General features: G+C 44.5%; 3 protein-coding genes across 5 annotated transcripts in view; all 3 read right to left on the bottom strand.

The window, feature by feature from the left end:
- Positions 1 to 5,303, bottom strand: part of LOC110529180 (serine/threonine-protein phosphatase 4 regulatory subunit 3) — a 30,116-nt gene extending 24,813 nt beyond the window's left edge. For 2 of the 3 annotated variants that reach the window (XM_036984736.2, XM_036984737.2), the window contains exons 1-4: positions 2,162 to 5,303; positions 1,556 to 1,611; positions 1,348 to 1,446; positions 383 to 1,003 (exon numbers count right to left, since the gene is read on the bottom strand). In XM_036984736.2, the coding sequence (XP_036840631.1) occupies positions 383 to 1,003; positions 1,348 to 1,446; positions 1,556 to 1,611; positions 2,162 to 2,312 (927 nt within the window). In that variant the 5' untranslated portion in view covers positions 2,313 to 5,303. The remainder of the gene's footprint in view (positions 1 to 382; positions 1,004 to 1,347; positions 1,447 to 1,555; positions 1,612 to 2,161) is intronic. The other variant, XM_036984738.2, reaches the window with a different exon arrangement.
- Positions 5,304 to 9,087: 3,784 nt separating this feature from the next.
- LOC110529356 (enhancer of rudimentary homolog) lies at positions 9,088 to 12,496 on the bottom strand. The gene is made up of 4 exons (XM_021611494.3): positions 11,915 to 12,496; positions 11,305 to 11,392; positions 10,770 to 10,890; positions 9,088 to 10,027 (listed from the first exon to the last, which is right to left on the bottom strand). Exons 1-4 carry the CDS (start codon positions 11,915 to 11,917, stop codon positions 9,925 to 9,927), a joined length of 315 nt encoding a protein of 104 aa, XP_021467169.1. The 5' UTR covers positions 11,918 to 12,496; the 3' UTR covers positions 9,088 to 9,924.
- Positions 12,497 to 12,661: 165 nt separating this feature from the next.
- LOC110529355 (papilin) overlaps positions 12,662 to 19,263 on the bottom strand; it is a 16,195-nt gene continuing 9,593 nt past the window's right edge. The window contains exons 8-13 of the mRNA XM_036984735.2: positions 18,639 to 18,815; positions 18,178 to 18,328; positions 17,954 to 18,028; positions 14,489 to 14,636; positions 13,476 to 13,554; positions 12,662 to 13,133 (exon numbers count right to left, since the gene is read on the bottom strand). Coding sequence (XP_036840630.1) covers positions 12,834 to 13,133; positions 13,476 to 13,554; positions 14,489 to 14,636; positions 17,954 to 18,028; positions 18,178 to 18,328; positions 18,639 to 18,815 — 930 coding nt within the window. The 3' untranslated portion in view covers positions 12,662 to 12,833. The remainder of the gene's footprint in view (positions 13,134 to 13,475; positions 13,555 to 14,488; positions 14,637 to 17,953; positions 18,029 to 18,177; positions 18,329 to 18,638; positions 18,816 to 19,263) is intronic.

Here is a 19,263-nt window from a genome sequence, read left to right as displayed (position 1 = left end):
GTTAGCGACTGGTACTCAGACTGGGGTTTATATTGCTATCATAAGAAAAAATGAAACGAAAATAAAAACCAAAACACAGAAATCGCTGACATTTCACCATGCTCCCCATGTGTACACCTGCACGTGTGTGTGTGTGTAGCACCTTACTCTGGCCTATGTTGTCCTGACTGTGGCCACGTAATTCAAATCAAAATCAAATGTTATTTGTCACATCGTTGGTAAACAACAGGTGCAGACTAACAGTGAAATGCTTACTGACGGGACAACAACACAGAGATAAAATGCTACTAATTATAGAAAGAAAGTAACAAGGAAAAAAATACAAAACATGTTTGTGTTTACTGTGCATGCTGGTGCCCTCCCCGTGTCCCCACAATCTCACCTGCAACATGCCCACGATCTCCACCTTGTTGAAGAAGATGAAAGAGTGCAACGTGGAGAGCATGTTCTCCTCGAACACCGACGGCGTGGGCAGCACCATGTCCTGGATGTACTGCACCCGGTACGTCTGGTGGATCTTGGCGCGCAACTCAGGGTCGCCGATAGGGATCACCTCCTTGAAGCGGGCAGTCTTGGTGAGGAAGTCACGGTGGCGCCGCGGCGCAGCCCCCAGCACCGGGTCGTGTTCCAGGCAGCCAATCACGTCCATGATGCACTCCTCTGAGAACATAACCTCGAACAGTGCCGTGCGGTTCAGCAGGAAAATGCCCTTGACGATCTCGTAGAGGTGGTGGAGGCCGTCGGCGTTCTCCAGGTCCTCGCACTGGCGGAAGAGCTCCAGGAGCTTGCGGATGTAGCCCTCGTTCTCCACAGCCAGGGCCAGTTTCTCACGGCGTAAGGGCGAGGGGAGGGAGGAGGCCACAAGTTCTGCGAGCTCCTCGAGGCGGCCCAGCTCGCAGGGTGGGAGCTCGAGCCCCGGGGAGGACATGTCGTCGAAGCGCTCCTCCTCCGACTCATCCACCAGCTCTTGGGTGATGTCCACTGATGGGTCCTTGCCCTGGACCTAGTAGAGATGGAGGAACGGGAGTCAAAAATCACATGAACAAACCAATGAGTTATAACACCACAACATTAGGGACAGAACAGAGAGAAACACGAGTCAAAACACAACGCACGAGTCAAAACACAACGCATGAAGGCATTAGTTATACATGAACATGCAAGCTCTATCCTTTAAACCATACTTAGAAATGTAGAAAATGACATTCTCACATTAAGTGAGAGCTAAACATATAATTATACTTCATTATTAAGGGACTTTTGGATTCTGCCACAAGACAATAGAGTTGAGTATGTTCCATCTTCATCTTCTACGCACGCACACACAGAGAAGAAAAGTGGGATTACCTGACAGATTTTCTCCCAGATCTCATCGCAGCCAGCCTTCTCCTGGAAGCTGAGGGCCAGGTCATAATTCTCAGCCTCCGACCATACTATCAACGTGTCCTGATGGAAAGACAAAAAACAGCACTATTACTATCATAAATACGCTGCTAGAATAAGACAGGAGACATGACGCTAACATTCAAGTGTCTTTGTGTAGCAAGTGACTGACCTGTTGTTTCTGGTAGGCTGTGTTTGGGTTTATCTTCGACTCCAGCAGCAGGGAACCTGGGGGTGTGAAGAAACACAAAGTGAGTTAGCGATAACACCAAAAACTAACACGCAGCTTTGCCCAAAGATTTCAACAGCTGAAGTGGACGCAGCTCACTGCTGCAAAAGGACGGCGGGGGGCTAAATCGGGAGTTGTGTATCTCGGCCCCTCTTTGGGTGGCTGTGGGGACAGTGTGATTATGTAACTGTAAGGCCATGACATAGTGTTTAGACTGAGCTGCATTTACAACAGGGGCCTGGCTGAGATGGGGCATGATATTCCATGATCCCTTCTAGCTATGTATTTGTATATTTTAGTGCACATGGTATGAGGATTCAGGGTCAGTGACTTGTGTAGGACTCAAGGGATCAATGAACCAACCACTAATTAGATATCGAGGCTCCTCTTTTGACTGTCTTCATAATAGTACACAAAAACGAGGCTACGTAGTTTGTTTACAGATAGCTAGCTAGGTGTTATCGACAACATCGTGACATTATCAGAATAAAGAGTATAGTAATCAATCAATGGTTGTGAGTATTAGTGAGAGTATAACAATACTTTTACCTGACTCACCATCGCTCTCCGCTCGCACCAGCAGAGACATGCCTTTCAGCCGCTCTACATAGCCCGAGGAGACGTGTCCGGTGCCGCGGTCGTCCCATTGTCTGTCCTCGTTGAGCGTATAAACTTTGACTCGGCGGCGGGTGTCCGTCATCTTGGCAGGTGGTCGTGACCGCTTTCCCCAGCCGACTTCTGTTTACCTTGCTCCGCAACGCGCCAACTCTACCGACTGCCTAGTATGGTGGTTGTGAGGATCAACTACCGTAGATCCACTTAGTCAGAATAGTTAAAAAACTAGATTAACTAGCTAGTTATCACAGTTCGCTATGTGTAGCTTGCTACAGATGCTAGCTGGCAACCACAAAACTTGCCTCGCTTAGATCAAAAAGCCTACGACGCGTCCGTTCGCACTGTCTAGCAGATCGGTTAGCTAGCTACGGACAGTCTCCTTCAGAAACTAGCTACACAAACAGTACAACCATAGACCAAATAATACGTATATAAACTAGGTTCGAATGGGAAACATTCCGTGTAATATTACAAATATACTATGTTAGAGGACTTCAGCTATAGTACACTGAGATAATTGCTATATGCTAGCTAGCTAGCTATCTACCGGAGCTAACTAGCTAGCACGTTAGCTAGCTAGTCGGCTAACTGCCTTGCTACATTCAACATCTTATGAAAAAAGTACATTATTATACATCGACAAATACCATACACCGGTTACATTATTGCCCGTTTACGAACCGCAACCAGTGTCGTTAAATGTAGCCCGACTTTTCCGATCAGCTATACGGCTTTCTATAATACGTTAGCTGCTAGCTAGCTATTTCTTTCCCAAGTGTTCCGCCATGTTCTGGCTCCGGGCCGCGGAGAAATCCGTCTCTCTCCTCACTGGGTGTCCTTGCATTTCAAAATGAGGAAGACCATCAAGCTGTAATCGTATAACTCCCCCCAATGTTATGTTTCACATACTAACATTATTTGTCATTCATTTCCATCATATCGCTTATCTAGATAATTGTTAACTACAGCCCCTGTGACCATTCAGCCATCTTGGGTCCCTTCAGAAAGTCAGTACGGGGTTTCCAGCACAGCAACAACAGGGCAGCACAATAGTATCCAGCTGCAGCCCCGCAGTATCCTGTCACTAAAAGCAATACTATCTCCATCTTCAGGCCGTGGTTAATCCCTAGCACATACATGTGAACTTTTTCTTTCCTCCTTTCCTAACTTTAAGGAAAGGGAGCTAGAGAAGGAGGGGAGGAAAGGGTGGTAGGGATGGAAAGGAATCTAGGAAAGGAGGTAAGGAAGCTAGGAAAGAGGAAAGGATAGGGAGTTAGAAAATGGAGTGAGGAAAGCTAGAAAGGAATCTAGGAAAGAAAATGAGTAAAGGAAAGGAAGCTAGGAAAAGAGCTAAGTAAGGAAAGGAGATAAGGAAATAGCGATAGGGGAATAGCAGAATGAGAGTAGGGAAGGAAAGGAATACTTTTTTTTCACTATTGCTACTCGCTTTTCATTATCTATGCATATTCGCTTTACCCCTACCTACATGTACATATTACCTCAATTACCTCAACTAACCTGTACCCCCGCACATTGACTCGGTACCTATATAGCCTCGTTATTGTTGTTTTATTGTGTTACTTTTTTTTTTACATTAGTTTATTTTGTAAGTATTTTCTCAACTCTATTTTCTTAAAACTGCATTGTTGGTTAAAACATCTTATGGCTGCAGGGGCAGTATTGAGTAGCTTGGATGAAAGGTGCCCAGAGTAAACAGCCTGCTCCTCAGTCCCAGTTGCTAATATATGCATATTATTATTAGTTTTGGATAGAAAACACTCTGAAGTTTCTAAAACTGTTTGAATGATGTCTGTGAGTATAACAGAACTCATATGGCAGGCAAAAACCTGAGAAGAAATCCAAACAGGAAGTGGGAAATCTGAGATTTGATTTGGAAAAGAAAAGGAGCTAGGAAATGAGGTTGGAAAGGGAGCGAGGAAAGGAGAAAAGGAATCTAAGAATGAAAATGAGGAGTTCACATGTATGTGGTAGGAATGAACCATGTCCAGTAGATGGCAAATTTTCTCATAGAAAATTGATGCAACAATTTCCTGCTATGATGCAATCACATTTAATTGTCTTGTATCTGTAAAAACAGCTGGACATAATTATGTCACACCTAAAAAACATATTTTTTAAATGCTACAAACTAGAATGTCAAATAAAAATTAAGTGGTTGAAGTGTTTCCATTTAGTCAAATTGCACATTAGTATCTCTTTCATTTCTCAGGTAGCATGAGAAGCCAGTATGGATAGAATGCAAGAATCTACTAATATCTGCCACATTCTAGTAATTCTCATGTCTCAAATTTCTGCCCTGCTAGAGCTACCCCGGTCTGTAAGTGCTGTTGTTGTGAAGTGGAAACGTCTAGGAGCAACAACAGCTGAGACACGAAGTGGTAGGCCACACAACCTCACAGGACAGGACCGGCAAGTGATGAAGCATGTAGCGTGTAAAATTCATCTGTCCTCGGTTGAAACACTCACTACCGAGTTCCAAACTGCCTCTGGAAGCAACATCAGCACAAGAACTGTTCGTCGGGAGCTTCATGAAATGGGTTTCCATGGCCAAGCAACTGCACACAAGCCTAAGATCACCAAACACAATGCCAGGCGTCGGCTGGAGTGGTGTAAAACTCACCGCCATTGTTCTCATGACCAGTGGAAACGCGTTCTCTGGAGTGATCAATCACGCTTCACCATCTGGCAGTCCGACGGACTAATCTGGGTTTGGCAGATGCTAGGAGAACACTACCTGCCCCAATGCAAAGTGCCAACTGTAAAGTTTGGCGGAGGAGGAATAATGGTCTGGGACAGTTTTTCATGGTTCAGGCTAGGCCCCTTACAATGAAGGGAAATCTTAACACTACAGCATAAAATGACATTTTAGACAATTCTGTGCTTCCAACTTTGTGGCAACAGTTTGGGGAAGGCCTTTTCCTGTTTCAGAATGACAATGCCCCCGTGCGTGCACAAAGCAAGGTCCACTCAGAAATGGTTTGTCGCGATCTGTGTGGAAGAACTTGACTGACCTGCACAGAGCCCTGAACGCCGACTGCGTTCCAGGCCTATTCGCCCAACCTCACTAATGCTCTTGTGGCTGAATGGAAGCAAGTCCCCGCAGCAATATTCCAACATCTAGTGGAAATCCTTCCCAGAAAAGTGGAGGCTGTTATAGCTGCAAAGTGGGGACCAACCCCATATTAATGCCCATGATTTTGGAATGAGATGTTCGACAAGCACGTGTCCACATACTTTTGGCCATGTTGTGTATGTTGTGTCTACATAGGCCTTATTATATGGGCTAGCCAACTAATTTTCAGCATTTCTTCAGTTGCTAGCAAAGTAGGCTACAGCCTCATGATAAGCCAATGCCAACCTAATAGTTTCTTAAGAGGAATTTATACAAAAGCCTACCTGTAGGTACTCTCTCCCGGGTGTCATCCTCAGCGTCGTCTACGGACACTTCTCCCTCAGGGCAATTGTCATCACCTATGTGGAGATTGAGAATCACAACATTATTGCAAGTTACCTTGCTGAAGTCCTATAGCCCAATGTAACATTACTTACCAGCACGTGAGCTGTTTATGTTGGTGTGCATTGAAACAACAGTCTTTGTCCTAGGATTTCATTCTTTCTGATAGAAAAATATTCCAATCATGCTTTTACCTCCAGGACCACTTTGAGGAAGCTCTTTTTTCACTCAGGTAGCGCTGTTTCAAGGCCTTCCACTTGGATCTTTATGATGTGCCAGGCTTTGTTATAGCCCTTACTCTGCATGTCTTATTTACAGTAATTGTTCAAACAATCAGGCGTTTCTTGGAGCGTTTTCCATACTTTTGAATCAAACCAAAAAACTCTTTGGTCTCTTCCTCCGTACACTTGAATCTTTGTGTGCTCGGCAGGGTTTGAATGGCGCTGGAGGGTATAGCAGCCGTTTTACAGGCTCCTGACCAATTGTGCTATTTTGTGTGTTAACTTCTTTAGTACATAATGCTTCCGCCATCGTTTCTTATGACAGAAAAGAGCTTCTGGACATCAGAACAGCGATAACTAACATTGATTTGAATGAGGATTTCTACTTCAATGAGTCGGAGGCGAAGGACATACTGCTCATTCCAGACCAGGCCCAAATCCCTGAGACTCGGAAAAAGGAAGAGGCCGGAGTGCGGAATACCTGACAAGACTACTTTGCAGGAAAAGGGGCTGCATATCGGGCAGCCTTCTGAGAATCCGGAGGCGAGCGAGTATACTCCCACTGACATCCGTTCTTCTTGCTAACGTGCAATCATTGGAAAATAAAATTGATGACCTACAATTAAGATTATCCTGCCAACGGGACATTAAAAACTGTAACATCTTATGTTTCACCGAGACGTGGCTGAACGAAGACACAGACAATATAGAGCTAGCGGGATTTTCCATGCACTGGCAAAACAGAGACGCTACCTCTGGTAAGACGAGGGGTGGAGTGGTGTGGCTATTTGTCAATAACAGCTGGTGGGCAATGTCTAATATTATAGAAGTCTCGAGGTATTGCTCGCCTGAGGTAGAGTACCTTAGGCGGCAGGGTAGCCGAGTGTTGGACTAATAACCGGAAGGTTGCAAGTTCAAACCCCTGAGCTGACAAGGTACAAATCTGTCGTTCTGCCCCTGAACAGGCAGTTAACCCACTGTTCCTAGGCTGTCATTGAAAATAAGAATTTGTTCTTAACTGACTTGCCTAGTTAAATAAAGGTAAAAAAAATAATAATAATAAAATGATAAGCTGTAGACCACACTATCTACCAAGAGAGTTCTCATCTGTATTATTCGTAGCCGTCTATTTACCACCACAGAACGAAGCTGGCACTAAGACCGCTCTCAACCAACTCTATAATCTAATAAGATTGAATCTTACTACTCCTGCTCTGACGCTCGTCAGATGTGGCAGGGCTTGAAAACTATTACGGACTACAAAGGGAAACACAGACGTGAGCTGCCCAGTGACGCGAGCCTACGAGATGAGCTGAAGGCCTTTTATGCTCGCTTCTAGGCAAGCCACACTGAAGCACGAGAGCACCAGCTGCTTTGGATGACTGTGTGATAACGCTCTCGGTTGCTGATGTGAACAAAACCTTCCTAAATGGTAACCTGCCTAAATGATTACCACCCTGTGGTACTCACATCGGTAGCCATGAAGTGCTTTGAAAGGCTGGTCATGGCTCACATAAACAGCATCCTCCCGGACACCCTAGACCCACTCCAATTTGCATACCGCCCCAACAGATCCACAGATGACGCAATCTCAATCACACTCCACACTGACCTTTCTCACCTGGACAAAAGGAACACCTATGTGAGAATGCTGTTCATTGACTACATACAGCTCAGCGTTCAACGCCATAGTGCCCACAAAGCTTATCACTAAGCTAAGGACTCTGGGACTAAACACCTCCCTCTGCAACTGGATCCTGGACTTCCTGACGGGTCTCCCTCAGGTTGTTAAGAGTAGGCAACAACACGTCTTCCACGCTGATCCTTAACACTGGGGCCCCTCAGGGATGTGTACATAGTTTCCTCCTGTATTCCCTGTTCATCCACAACTGGGTGGCCAAACATGACTCTAACACCATCATTAAGTTTGCTGACAACACAACAGTGGTAGGCCTGATCACCGACAACGATGAGACGGCCTATAGGGAGGTCAGAGAACTGGCAGTGTGGTGCCAGGACAACAACCTCTCTCTCAATGTCAGCAAAACAAAGGAGCTTATTGTGGACTACAGGAAACAGAGGGCCGAGCACACCCCCATCTTCATAGGCCGCGTTTTTGTTGTTGTTGCACTCTCTACCCATACACACGCATATTTACGCTACACACATACACTGCTGCCTAGCTACTTTTACCCCTACTTACATGTACACCTGCACATTGACTTGGTACCGGTACTCCTTGTAGATAGCCTTGTTATTGTTATTTTGTTTTACTATTTCTTTTTTTTATTAGCAAATCTTTCTGACTTTTTAACTCAGCATTGTTAGCTCATAAGTAAGCATTTCACAGTAAAGTCTACACCTATTGTATTTGGTGCATGTGACAAATACATTTAACTTGTTGCTCTGTCCTGCAAGCATACGCTATATTAGAATGAATGAAATGTGGACTGGTGATTTATAGTTACGTGATATTACATGCCCCACGTACCTTCAAAACGAGTCAGCATTAATCACTTATTCGAAAATGACTGTTTCTATCATTTGTTCGCAATAAAGTTTTACCAAAATATAAATCCACCACTGTTGAAAGGATAAAAACTTTCATTTTTATGTCTCTATATATTCCTTTTCCAGTACACGTCACATTTGCGACATTGCTTTTGTTAAATAAACCTGAGTCAATGGAAACCTGCCTAGTTTTAGTGGCAGGCTTCTGTTAGGCTGCAGCTGGGTGCATATCGAGCAGCCTGACACATTTTAAAGCAACAGTACACAGGTTTCAAAACGTAAGACAAGAGCCTCTCAGCATCACTTGGTGCAAAATATGAAGATATATGCAGCTAATGACAAGGAATCATAACTACTACACGTGCACAGTAATATTAAATTATTTGGAAGAATCTTTTCAGATTCAGGTCTCCCTAGAGAATGTCATGTTTCATCCTCTGGTAATTTACCAAATGTTTCTATCTAAACAATTCAATCCATGTGTGAATCTTCATTACACCAAAGATGAGCTATATATTGATAATCTTTACATAAAGGTTTGCCTCTTCCGCTCTGCCTGTTCACATGTTCTCTGTATAAAAGCATAGATGCAGTCTGTACCATGAGTAGTGTATTGATATGCTTTCAGTAAAAAATACACTCCAAATCAAATCTGAAAACAATAGTTCATTTCCTGTATTCAGAGAAAATAACAAAATGAACATGAAATCAGATGTCAGGCAAATACATTTACAAAAACAGACAGGTTTAAAATGAGAATGACAGTAAGAGGTGCAAATATGGAAATTAATCTACTGACACTAATATCACACTAAATCAAAAATCAACATTTTAATTTCATTCAATTCTCCCTTAAAATGTATAAAAACAAAGCAAATAGTCACTCATATCCATCTTCCTTGAACAGAAAGGAAAACAATTGCTGAAAGAAAAGCAGTACTTAAATAGTTGTCCTGTTTTTAGCTCGTTTTTCTTCTGTTCAATAGATCCATCTTCACCAAGCAACTAGCCCCTCCCACAAATAGACCCAAACAAATCACAGGCTTGTCTCCCAAGCCCCAAACCATAGATCACTGTCCCGTCACCCCACCCCCAGATCAGTCCCTGTTCGAATACCTTCAATATAGTTGTTTTCTCCCTTCCTTGGAGTACTCACTGATCTGGTTGGATTGGCGAAAGCAATAGGTTGATAACCTTGCTCGCATCTATCCAATCACTTCTAGATCTGTGATTCTCAAGGAAGGGAGGCTGTTTTGTGTGTACTCGAACAGGGCCACTGTCCCCCTCCCTTCATACAGCCCAGTAATAACCCAGACCAATAAAACCAAGGTCCACCCCTACACCCATCTGATGAAGTTGCCCCCCATGCACTGTTCCAGAATCAGGGTTTTTACCTCCTAGTGGTTTGGGTTCTGACCGTGGTAGAGAAAACTGACCCTAGATCTGTGCAATGGGGGCAACCTCTTGGCTACCCCCCTTTCTGCCTGCCTTTACTTCCCAGCTTGTTGGGCCTGACGCCGCAGGAGCACGTAAATCTTCTCCTTGATCCAGTCTTTGTTGTACGGCTGGTACGTCTGAGTGTCCGCACGGTACCTGAATGAAGAGCAGGAGGTTAGTATTCATTAGCCACCAAACAGAATAAAAACAGACAAACCGGGAGGAAATACATCAACATTTCCAACAAGAACCCCTCTTTTTTCCAAAACATTTTTTACATTTAAGTAGGCAAGTCAGTTAAGAATTTGTTCTTATTTACAATGACGGCCTACTGCCTTGTTCAGGGGCAGAACCACCGATTTTTATTCTAGGATTCGATCCAGCAACCTTTGAGTTACTGGCCCAATGCTCTAACCACTAGGCTACCTGCTACTCCCAAAATAAGACCCAGGAGAGACATGTCATGAACATAAGATTGTTCTCCCACAACATTAAGCCTTGTGCTCAATTGGTACAGATAGAATTTATTTCCCGGGGTCAAATAGCCTACAAGAGCTAATTACCCGGGGGAAAAACAGAAGGCAATTCTTAGTCGTGATCCAAAATGGAACCCTAGACCACTAAAACCTTGACAGAACTGTGAAATGACAGGATAGACCAGGGTGGTATTCACTAGGAATGGAAGCAAACAAGACAAAACGATGAGGGACTACCTGAACTTGTCCAATAAGAAAACGTTGTTTGTTTGTTTGTTCCCCACACCCATTGCAAAACATTTCGCTACGGTGTCAACTAACAAATACAACCATACCTAATAATAATAGCACCTCTGGAATGCAAGGTGGATTTATTGCTAAACCATTGGGCTCTAACGGTGAGGTTGCACAGTACTACTTACACTAGACAGCTGAGGTCTGCCAAGTCATCAATGAAGTCAAACAGCTGGCTGATGTCATAGGTGATGGAGGGACTGTTGGGATTCATCCTCTTCAGGTGCTCTTCGTACATTTTACACACACCTGGATCAGGAGGGACACAGGTTGAGACAGTGATACATAGAACGAGGCTACATGTGAAAATACTCCTGAGTTCAGGACAAAACAAACCGTGCTGACCAACAGTCAAAAGCAGAATGTCACCATGTAGAATCGTCTAGATATTAACAGTAAGCGATGGCCAATGTTCTGGTCAGAGGCAATAGGACGGCCAACCGCTTCTTTTAACCCTTCGTTGGCACAGTGTGTTCTTTATGTGGGGCCTACACCGGGGGTCGTGTTCAGTAGAGCACACCGTAGCAAAACGTTTTGAATCTGAACATGAAAATCTGTCTTCTTATTGGGGGGGGGGGGGGGGGGGGGGGGGTTATCCCTACTGGGAACAACCACTTCGGAGACCCAAACAGCACCACTCAGTGTCTGTAGACTGATTCTCACCTTCCATGCATTCGTTGACTGACTCGTAGTCGGCATATGTTCGCCCCTCTGGTCTCTTAGTTGGCTGGACAAGCAGAATGGTGTGTGACTGTAAAGAAGAGAAAAACACGGTCGGTTTTTTACATATGTAAGTATGTATTTGGCCTATACTGTAACAACCCAAACACACCGACCATGACGTTGTCTTCCACAATTGCATCAAGTAAATGTTGTTACACATTTTACCACTGCTCAAATGGTATTTTATTATACAGACAAAGTTACAATTAATCCAATAAGAATAGAGCAGATGGAATTTGGTCTGACGAAACTCATAACAGTTCCTAACGGATCAGCTTTGCTTACTGTCTCGATAACGCATAGAGTTGCTATTCTTGTATGATACGCATCAACATCCGCGAAGCTTGCTAACATTAGTGTAAATGACTGCATTTGGCTCATTAGGCAAATGTGTATCTAGCTAGTAAAGTTGCGAGCTCCTGCCAGAGCCCTGTAGCTCGGGCTAGCCAGCTAGCCACAGTTTTAGCTAACTAGCTCAGCAAGAGTCGAATCGTTGGATAATGTAGTTCAGATTATTTTTGCTCTGCGTACAGTGCAAAATCACACTTACCATGTTTGTGTTGGAGTCCGATTATACTTTTAAAGCTAGACTTACAGATTCAGCGTTTAAATGGCTGTTATATTGCTCTGCTAGCCCCGTGAAATGTAGCTGTATGGAAAGAAATTGCGAGAAAGGAAGTAGTGATGGTTCGTTCGGGAACGGCTCCTTTGAACGGATATTTTTTTGCTGAACGTCGGGAACCGAATCGCAGTGGTGAAAGAGCCGTACGTTTGACTCCCTGGCTTGCGTACTGCTACGATTGCTTTTGGAGCACACAAGTAATTTTTCTAAAGAAAGAAATTCCTCACTGCAGAAACAATAAATAGTGGTGAGAGCACGTCAATCTGGTCCACGCAGATTTATTCATTGAGTAAAAAAAATATATATAAAATACTTTGCTCGGGTACAAATGTATTTGAACGCACATTCCACAATCTGACAACCTTTTGCTTTACATGGTTCTAGGTCGATTTTTAAGCATTTTGAACGAAGAGCCGTTTTGGAGCCAAATAGGCCAGCTCTTTTACGTGAAAGGAGCCAAGTTGGCTGCTCACCGAAAAGACTCCGAATGGCCATCACTAAAAAGTGGAGAAAATGTCTATCTATTTCAAAGTAAAAGCACCTATTCAAAATAAAAGTCTCCATTTACTACGTGATATTTATAACGCCAGTGATAAACTGGGGCCACTCTTCAAGTGTAAAAAGTAAATAAAAATATACTATGACACAAGAAGAAGGATAACATGATTCAACAGATTTGTTCAGTTCAGTTTATTGATATTAACAATGACAGAAAGCACAGGGAAATGTTGCAGGTCAGATTTTGGAAGACGTTTGTTCACATATGAAGTAATATATGGAAAACTTCATATCTTTCCTTTCCTCTGTACGGTGTTTGTATGACTGAAACACATTCATCCTGTGTCTCTTAAGACCGGGCGCGGTATGCACTCGCCCTCGCCCTCGCGCCCACCCTTACTCTCATGCCAGACCGTGCGGGTGGTGATGCCTGTCGTGGTGTCACGACGGCGTCGCCACACTCCCTCTGGCAAACGTCCCTGGACACAAAGTTATTGGCGTTGCCATGGCAACCGCCATACCAGAACTGGGTGCAGCTGCCAGTGACTGAGTTGTAGTAGAAGCGGGATGTCCAGTTGGCACAGGATCCATCGTCACGTGACAGGGAGCACATATGGCCGGACTGAGCATAAGCTGGGGCAGAGTGGTCCTGCAGAGAGAGAGAGAGAAAGTCAGACACACGCACACACAGAGAGACATATATACAGAAAGACAGGCAGACAGACGGTATGACATATATATATTTTTAACCTTTATTTAATTAGGCAAGTCAGTTTAAGTACAAATTCTTATTTACAATGACGGCCTACACCGGCCAAACCCATGACGACGCTGGGCCCATTGTGCACCGCCCTATGGGACTCCCAATCACGGACGGTTGTGATACAGCCAGGATTTGAACCAGGGTGTCTGTAGTGATGCCTCTAGCACTGAGATACAGTTTCTTAGACCGCTGTGCCACTCTGGTATAATGGGTGGTAGCAGCTCTTACCGCACGTGGTTGGTAATCAGCACATCCTGCCCTTCCATGACCCTGAGCAGTAGTCACCCCATCCAGACAGCAGCCGTACCTGACAACCAGACACACACAGGTAAGATATAGAAAACAAACCATACCAGGTAGCTGGTATAGACAGGCACACACAAAGACAGGTGAGACAGAAACACGGCCGGCATCCATGTAGGCCAGGGCTGCCCAACCCTCTTCCTGTTGGTTTTCAGTCCAACCCTCTTCCTGTTGGTTTTCAGTCCAACCCTCTTCCTGTTGGTTTTCAGTCCAACCCTCTTCCTGTTGATTTTCAGTCCAACCCTCTTCCTGTTGGTTTTCAGTCCAACCCTCTTCCTGTAGGCTTTCAGTCCAACCCTCTTCCTGTTGGTTTTCAGTCCAACCCTCTTCCTGTAGGCTTTCAGTCCAACCCTCTTCCTGTAGGCTTTCAGTCCAACCCTCTTCCTGGAGATCTACTGTCCTGTGGGTTTTCAGTCCAACCCTCCTCCTGGAGACCTACTGTCCTGTAGGTTTTCAGTCCAACCCTCTTCCTGGAGACCTACTGTCCTGTAGGTTTTCAGTCCAACACTCTTCCTGGAGATCTACTGTCCTGTAGGTTTTCGGTCCAACCGTAATTTAGCGTATCTGATTCAGCTAGTTAACGTCTTGTGGAGCAGCTAATTAGTAGAATCAGGTGTGTTAAATTAGGGTTGGAATGAAAACCAACAGGACAGTAGATCTCGAGGATGAGGGTTGGACTGAAAACCGACAGGATGGTAGATCTCCAGGATGAGGGTTGGACTGAAAACCCACAGGACAGTAGGTCTCCAGGAAGAGGGTTGGGCAGCCCTAATATAGGCCATCGAGTTGAAAGTCACTAGTTGGACTGCAAGTAAACATACCTTTTTGTCACAATCAACATCTTTGTACCATGTGTGTTCAACACAACGCTATCTCTATCTGAACGTTTTGTAATGTTCTGTAACATTGTGCCGTACTGAACAGACCCAAAGTCTTACCGGGTGCGTTCACAGTCATCTGTGGGACAGCCCTCTCCTCTATGCCCACCAGCAGATGTGTGGCCGTCCGGGCAGCAGCCATAGTATGACTGGGCACAGTGGGGACCAACCACGGTGGTGGAGTAAGGGTCATACACCGTGTTAGTGGCTAAAGAGAGCAAACACACATAAGGTCACATGTTTACATAATGTATAAAAATAGTCTCTCCTTAATGAGAGTGGCTTACCAAGGCAAACTTCCAAAAGGACTCATTCAAGATAAAAGGAGTTGGAGCGCTCCACAAAGAAAGGCAGAGATTTGGGGGGTTTTCACTCTGAGGAAGACGTTAACTTGACGTTGAAACGTCAGTCGTCTGTTTGCATCCTGTACAATGGATTAAAATGAGCAAAAAATAAATGCATCTCTGCCTTTTCTTTGTGGAGTGCCACAACTCCTTTTCACCTCAAAGTTTTTATTTGTTTATTTATTTATGTCAAGTTTTTATTTGTAAGCCCTTCTCGTGATTTTTGTCACTGTTGTTGATCAACCCTCCTTTCCTTTGTTTGGTGAGGCACGAAGGCCCACCTGAACTCTATATTATACTTGAAGTGCATATACAAAGTAAACACCCACCCGGATAACAATGAGCATGTTGAGAATATTTAGAACTGGGTGTGTTTATTTTTTGCTTTCGTATATTTAGTCGTGGTAGGTATGTTTAGCTATATAGTATATTTAGTAATGGTAGGTATGTTTAATAGTAGTGGTAGGTATGTTTAGCTAGACAGTATATTTAGTAGTGGTAGGTATGTTTAGCTAGACAGTATATTTAGTAGTGGTAGGTATGTTTAGCTAGACAGTATATTTGGAAGTGGTAGGTATGTTTAGCTTGACAGTATACAGTGAGGGAAAAAAGTATTTGATGCCCTGCTGATTTTGTACGTTTGCCCACTGACAAAGAAATGATCAGTCTATAATTTTAATGGTAGGTTTATTTGAACAGTGAGAGACAGAATAACAAGAACATTTTCAGAAAAACGCAGGTCAAAAATGTTATAATTTGATTTGCATTATAATGAGGGAAATAAGTATTTGACCCCCTCTCAATCAGAAAGATTTCTGGCTCCCAGGTGTCTTTTATGCATGTAACGAGCTGAGATTAGGAGCACACTCTGAAAGGGAGTGCTCCTAATCTCAGTTTGTTACCTGTATAAAAGACACCTGTCCACAGAAGCAATCAATCAATCAGATTCCAAACTCTCCACCATGGCCAAGACCAAAGAGCTCTCCAAGGATGTCAGGGACAAGATGTAGACCTACACAAGGCTGGAATGGGCAACAAGACCATCGCCAAGCAGCTTGGTGAGAAGGTGACAACAGTTGGTGCCATTATTTGCAAATGGAAGAAACACAAAATAACTCTCAATCTCCCTCGGCCTGGGGCTCCATGCAAGATTTCACCTCGTGGAGTTGCAATTATCATGAGAATGGTGAGGAATCAGCCCAGAACTACACGGGAGGATCTTGTCAATGATCTCAAGGCAGCTGGGACCATAGTCACCAAGAAAACAATTGGTAACACACTACGCCGTGAAGGACTGAAATCCTGCAGTGCCCGCAAGGTCCCCCTGCTCAAGAAAGCACATATACATGGCCGTCTGATGTTTGCCAATGAACATCTGAATGATTCAGAGGACAACTGGGTGAAAGTGTTGTGGTCAGATGAGACCAAAATGGAGCTCTTTGGCATCAACTCAACTCGCCGTGTTTGGAGGAGGTGGAATGCTGCCTATGACCCCAAGAACACCATCCTCACCGTCAAACATGGAGGTGGAAACATTATGCTTTGGGGGTGTTTTTCTGCTAAAGGGACAGGACAACTTCACCGCATCAAAGGGACAATGGACGGGGCCATGTACCGTCAAATCTTGGGTGAGAACCTCCTTCCCTCAGCCAGGGCATTGAAAATGGGTCGTGGATGGTTATTCCAGCATGACAATGACCCAAAACACACGGCCAAGGCAACAAAGGAGTGGCTCAAGAAGAAGTACATTAAGGTCCTGGTGTGGCCTAGCCAGTCTCCAGACCTTAATCCCATAGAAAATCTGTGGAGGGAGCTGAAGGTTCGAGTTGCCAAACGTCAGCCTCGAAACCTTAATGACTTGGAGAAGATCTGCAAAGAGGAGTGGGACAAAATCCCTCCTGAGATGTGTGCAAACCTGGTGGCCAACTACAAGAAATGTCTGACCTCTGTGATTGCCAACAAGGGTTTTGTCACCAAGTACTATGTCATGTTTTGCAGAGGGGTCAAATACTTATTTCCCCCATTAAAATGCAAATCAATTTATAACATTTTTGACATGCGTTTTTCTGGATTTTTTTGTTATTCTGTCTCTCACTGTTCAAATAAACCTACCATTAAAATTATAGACTGATCATTTCTTTGTCAGTGGGCAAACGTACAAAATCAGCAGGGGATCAAATACTTTTTTCCCTCACTGTATTTAGTAGTGGTAGGTATGTTTAGCTAGACAGTATATTTAGTAGTGGTAGGTATGTTTAGCTAGACAGCATATTTAGTAGTGGTAGGTATGTTTAGCTAGACAGTATATTTTTTAGATATAGGCCTACCAGTTTGGCAAGTGGAACCTGTATTGTATATATGTAGCTATGATTTTATGATGGATAACAACACTGCCTAGACTGCTCAAATTCAACTCTGGAACTTAAAGCTAGTTCCTGGACTGATTCAGACCTGGGACACCAGGTGGGTACAATTAGTTATCAGGTAGAAGAGAAACCCAGCAGGATCCAGACCTCGTAGGGTCAGAGTTGGATACCTTTGGTCTAGACAGGGAGGATTGGGACATACAGTATGTACCATAAGAGAAGTGTGTTTTAGCACCACTACCACCACCACCACAGGAGGTTGGTGTCACCTTAATGTGGGAGGACGGGCTCGTGTTAATGGCTGGAGTGGAATAGGTGGAATGGTATCAAATACATGAAACCTATGGTTTTCCAGGTGTTTGATGCCATTCCATTTGTGCCATTCCAGACCTTATTATGAGCCGACCCTCCCCTCAGCAGCTTCAACTGACCACCACCAATCAACTTACACCACTGTGCACACGCCAGTCGTTACTATGACAACTAGCATAGCTATGTCAGCAAATGACTGCTGTCTGAACATGCACAAATCCCATTTGGTCACTTGCAACTTGCTGATTGGACAGTCTGTAGAAAAAAACGGATTTGAAAAACAGAACTGTTTGGAACATTAAGGCTTGCAGGGAGAACAAGTCTTCAGGGAAGTGTGTTTTAAGATAGTCTCATAGTCAACTCTGATTTGTTAAAGTGAGAAATGAGTGAGAAATAAACGGTAAGCTATTTCTGTCTCTACTTGAATTATCCCAAGACAGTCTACGCATAAGGATGATTATAATTTCACACACAAACTGATACACACACACACACACACATACCTGAAGGGTCATAAGGCACAAATCCTCTCAGAGTTCTATCATGTCCTCTTGGGTCATGGACACTTGGTACACCTACTGTATACAGAGAGACACAAGGATGAACAGAAACACACACACACACACACACACACACACACACACACACACACACACACACACACACACACACACACACACACACACACACACACACACACACACACACACACAGGGATTGGACTCACTCTGGGCTTCATGGCAGGCCTGGGTGTTACAGTGCTCCACAGTGGGGGGTCTGGGGTGGGGGGAACATCTGTCCTCCCCATGTGGGTTCTGTTCTATGTCCATACACACCACCCTTCTCTCACGCACCCCTCCACCACACTTCTTAGAGCACTATAGGGACAAGGAGAGGGACAGAGAAGGAGGGAGAGAGAGAGGGAGGGGACAATGAGAGAGAGCAGGATAGAAGGATAGAGAGGGACAGAGAAGGAGAGAGAGAGAGAGAGGGAGAGGACAGTGAGAGAGAACAGGATAGAGAGGGAGAGAGTGACAAAAAACAAAAAAAGTATGGAAAGATGAGAGGATACATAAGAGTGTACTGTAGTCTGTAAAAAGTATCCCACTCTCATTGTTTATGTATGTTGTTTAAAGTGCTTTGTAATGTATGATTTTGACCCAATAAGAAATAAAATCTCTCTCTCACCAGTCCGAAGTCATTGACATGCCAGCTGATGTGGGTATGGCAGGCTAGTTTGCGGCAGGCCTGGACTGTGGGTGGGCGTGCCAGACCGCTGCAGGCCTGCTCCCCAAGGCGCTCTCCTCCAGCCCCCACACAGAACACCTCCCTGGTCTGCTGGCCATCACCACAGCTCACTGAGCACTGGACATTGGACACATCAATTAGGGAATTTAGCGGCAAAACAAAATCTGCAATCTGAAAATCATTCTGTGGCGACACTGTAGTTGGTTAGTACAGTAGTTTACAACTTGCTGGAGAAGTACAGTATATTGAACATGATTTTGCGTACCGACAGATACATCTTGCTGACAGAGAGGTTTCTTGCTGACCCTCTGTTATACTGTTAACGTTGACTCTATACTGGCCATACTGGTACCCGGTACCCAGTACCCAGTACTCACCACACTGTAGCTACCCTGTACTCACTACACTATAGCTACCCAGTACCCAGTACCTACCACACTGTAGCTACCCAGTACCCACCACACTGTAGCTACCCAGTTCCCAGTACCCAGTACCCACCACACTGTAGCTACCCAGTACCCACCACACTGTAGCTACCCAGTTCCCTGTACCCACTACCCACCAC

This window comes from Oncorhynchus mykiss, chromosome 8, assembly GCF_057628025.1.
Source record: "Oncorhynchus mykiss isolate SJ-2025 chromosome 8, ASM5762802v1, whole genome shotgun sequence".
NCBI lineage: Eukaryota > Metazoa > Chordata > Actinopteri > Salmoniformes > Salmonidae > Oncorhynchus > Oncorhynchus mykiss.
Note: the sequence above shows the minus strand (reverse complement) of the source record. Positions and strands in the feature narration are given on the sequence as shown.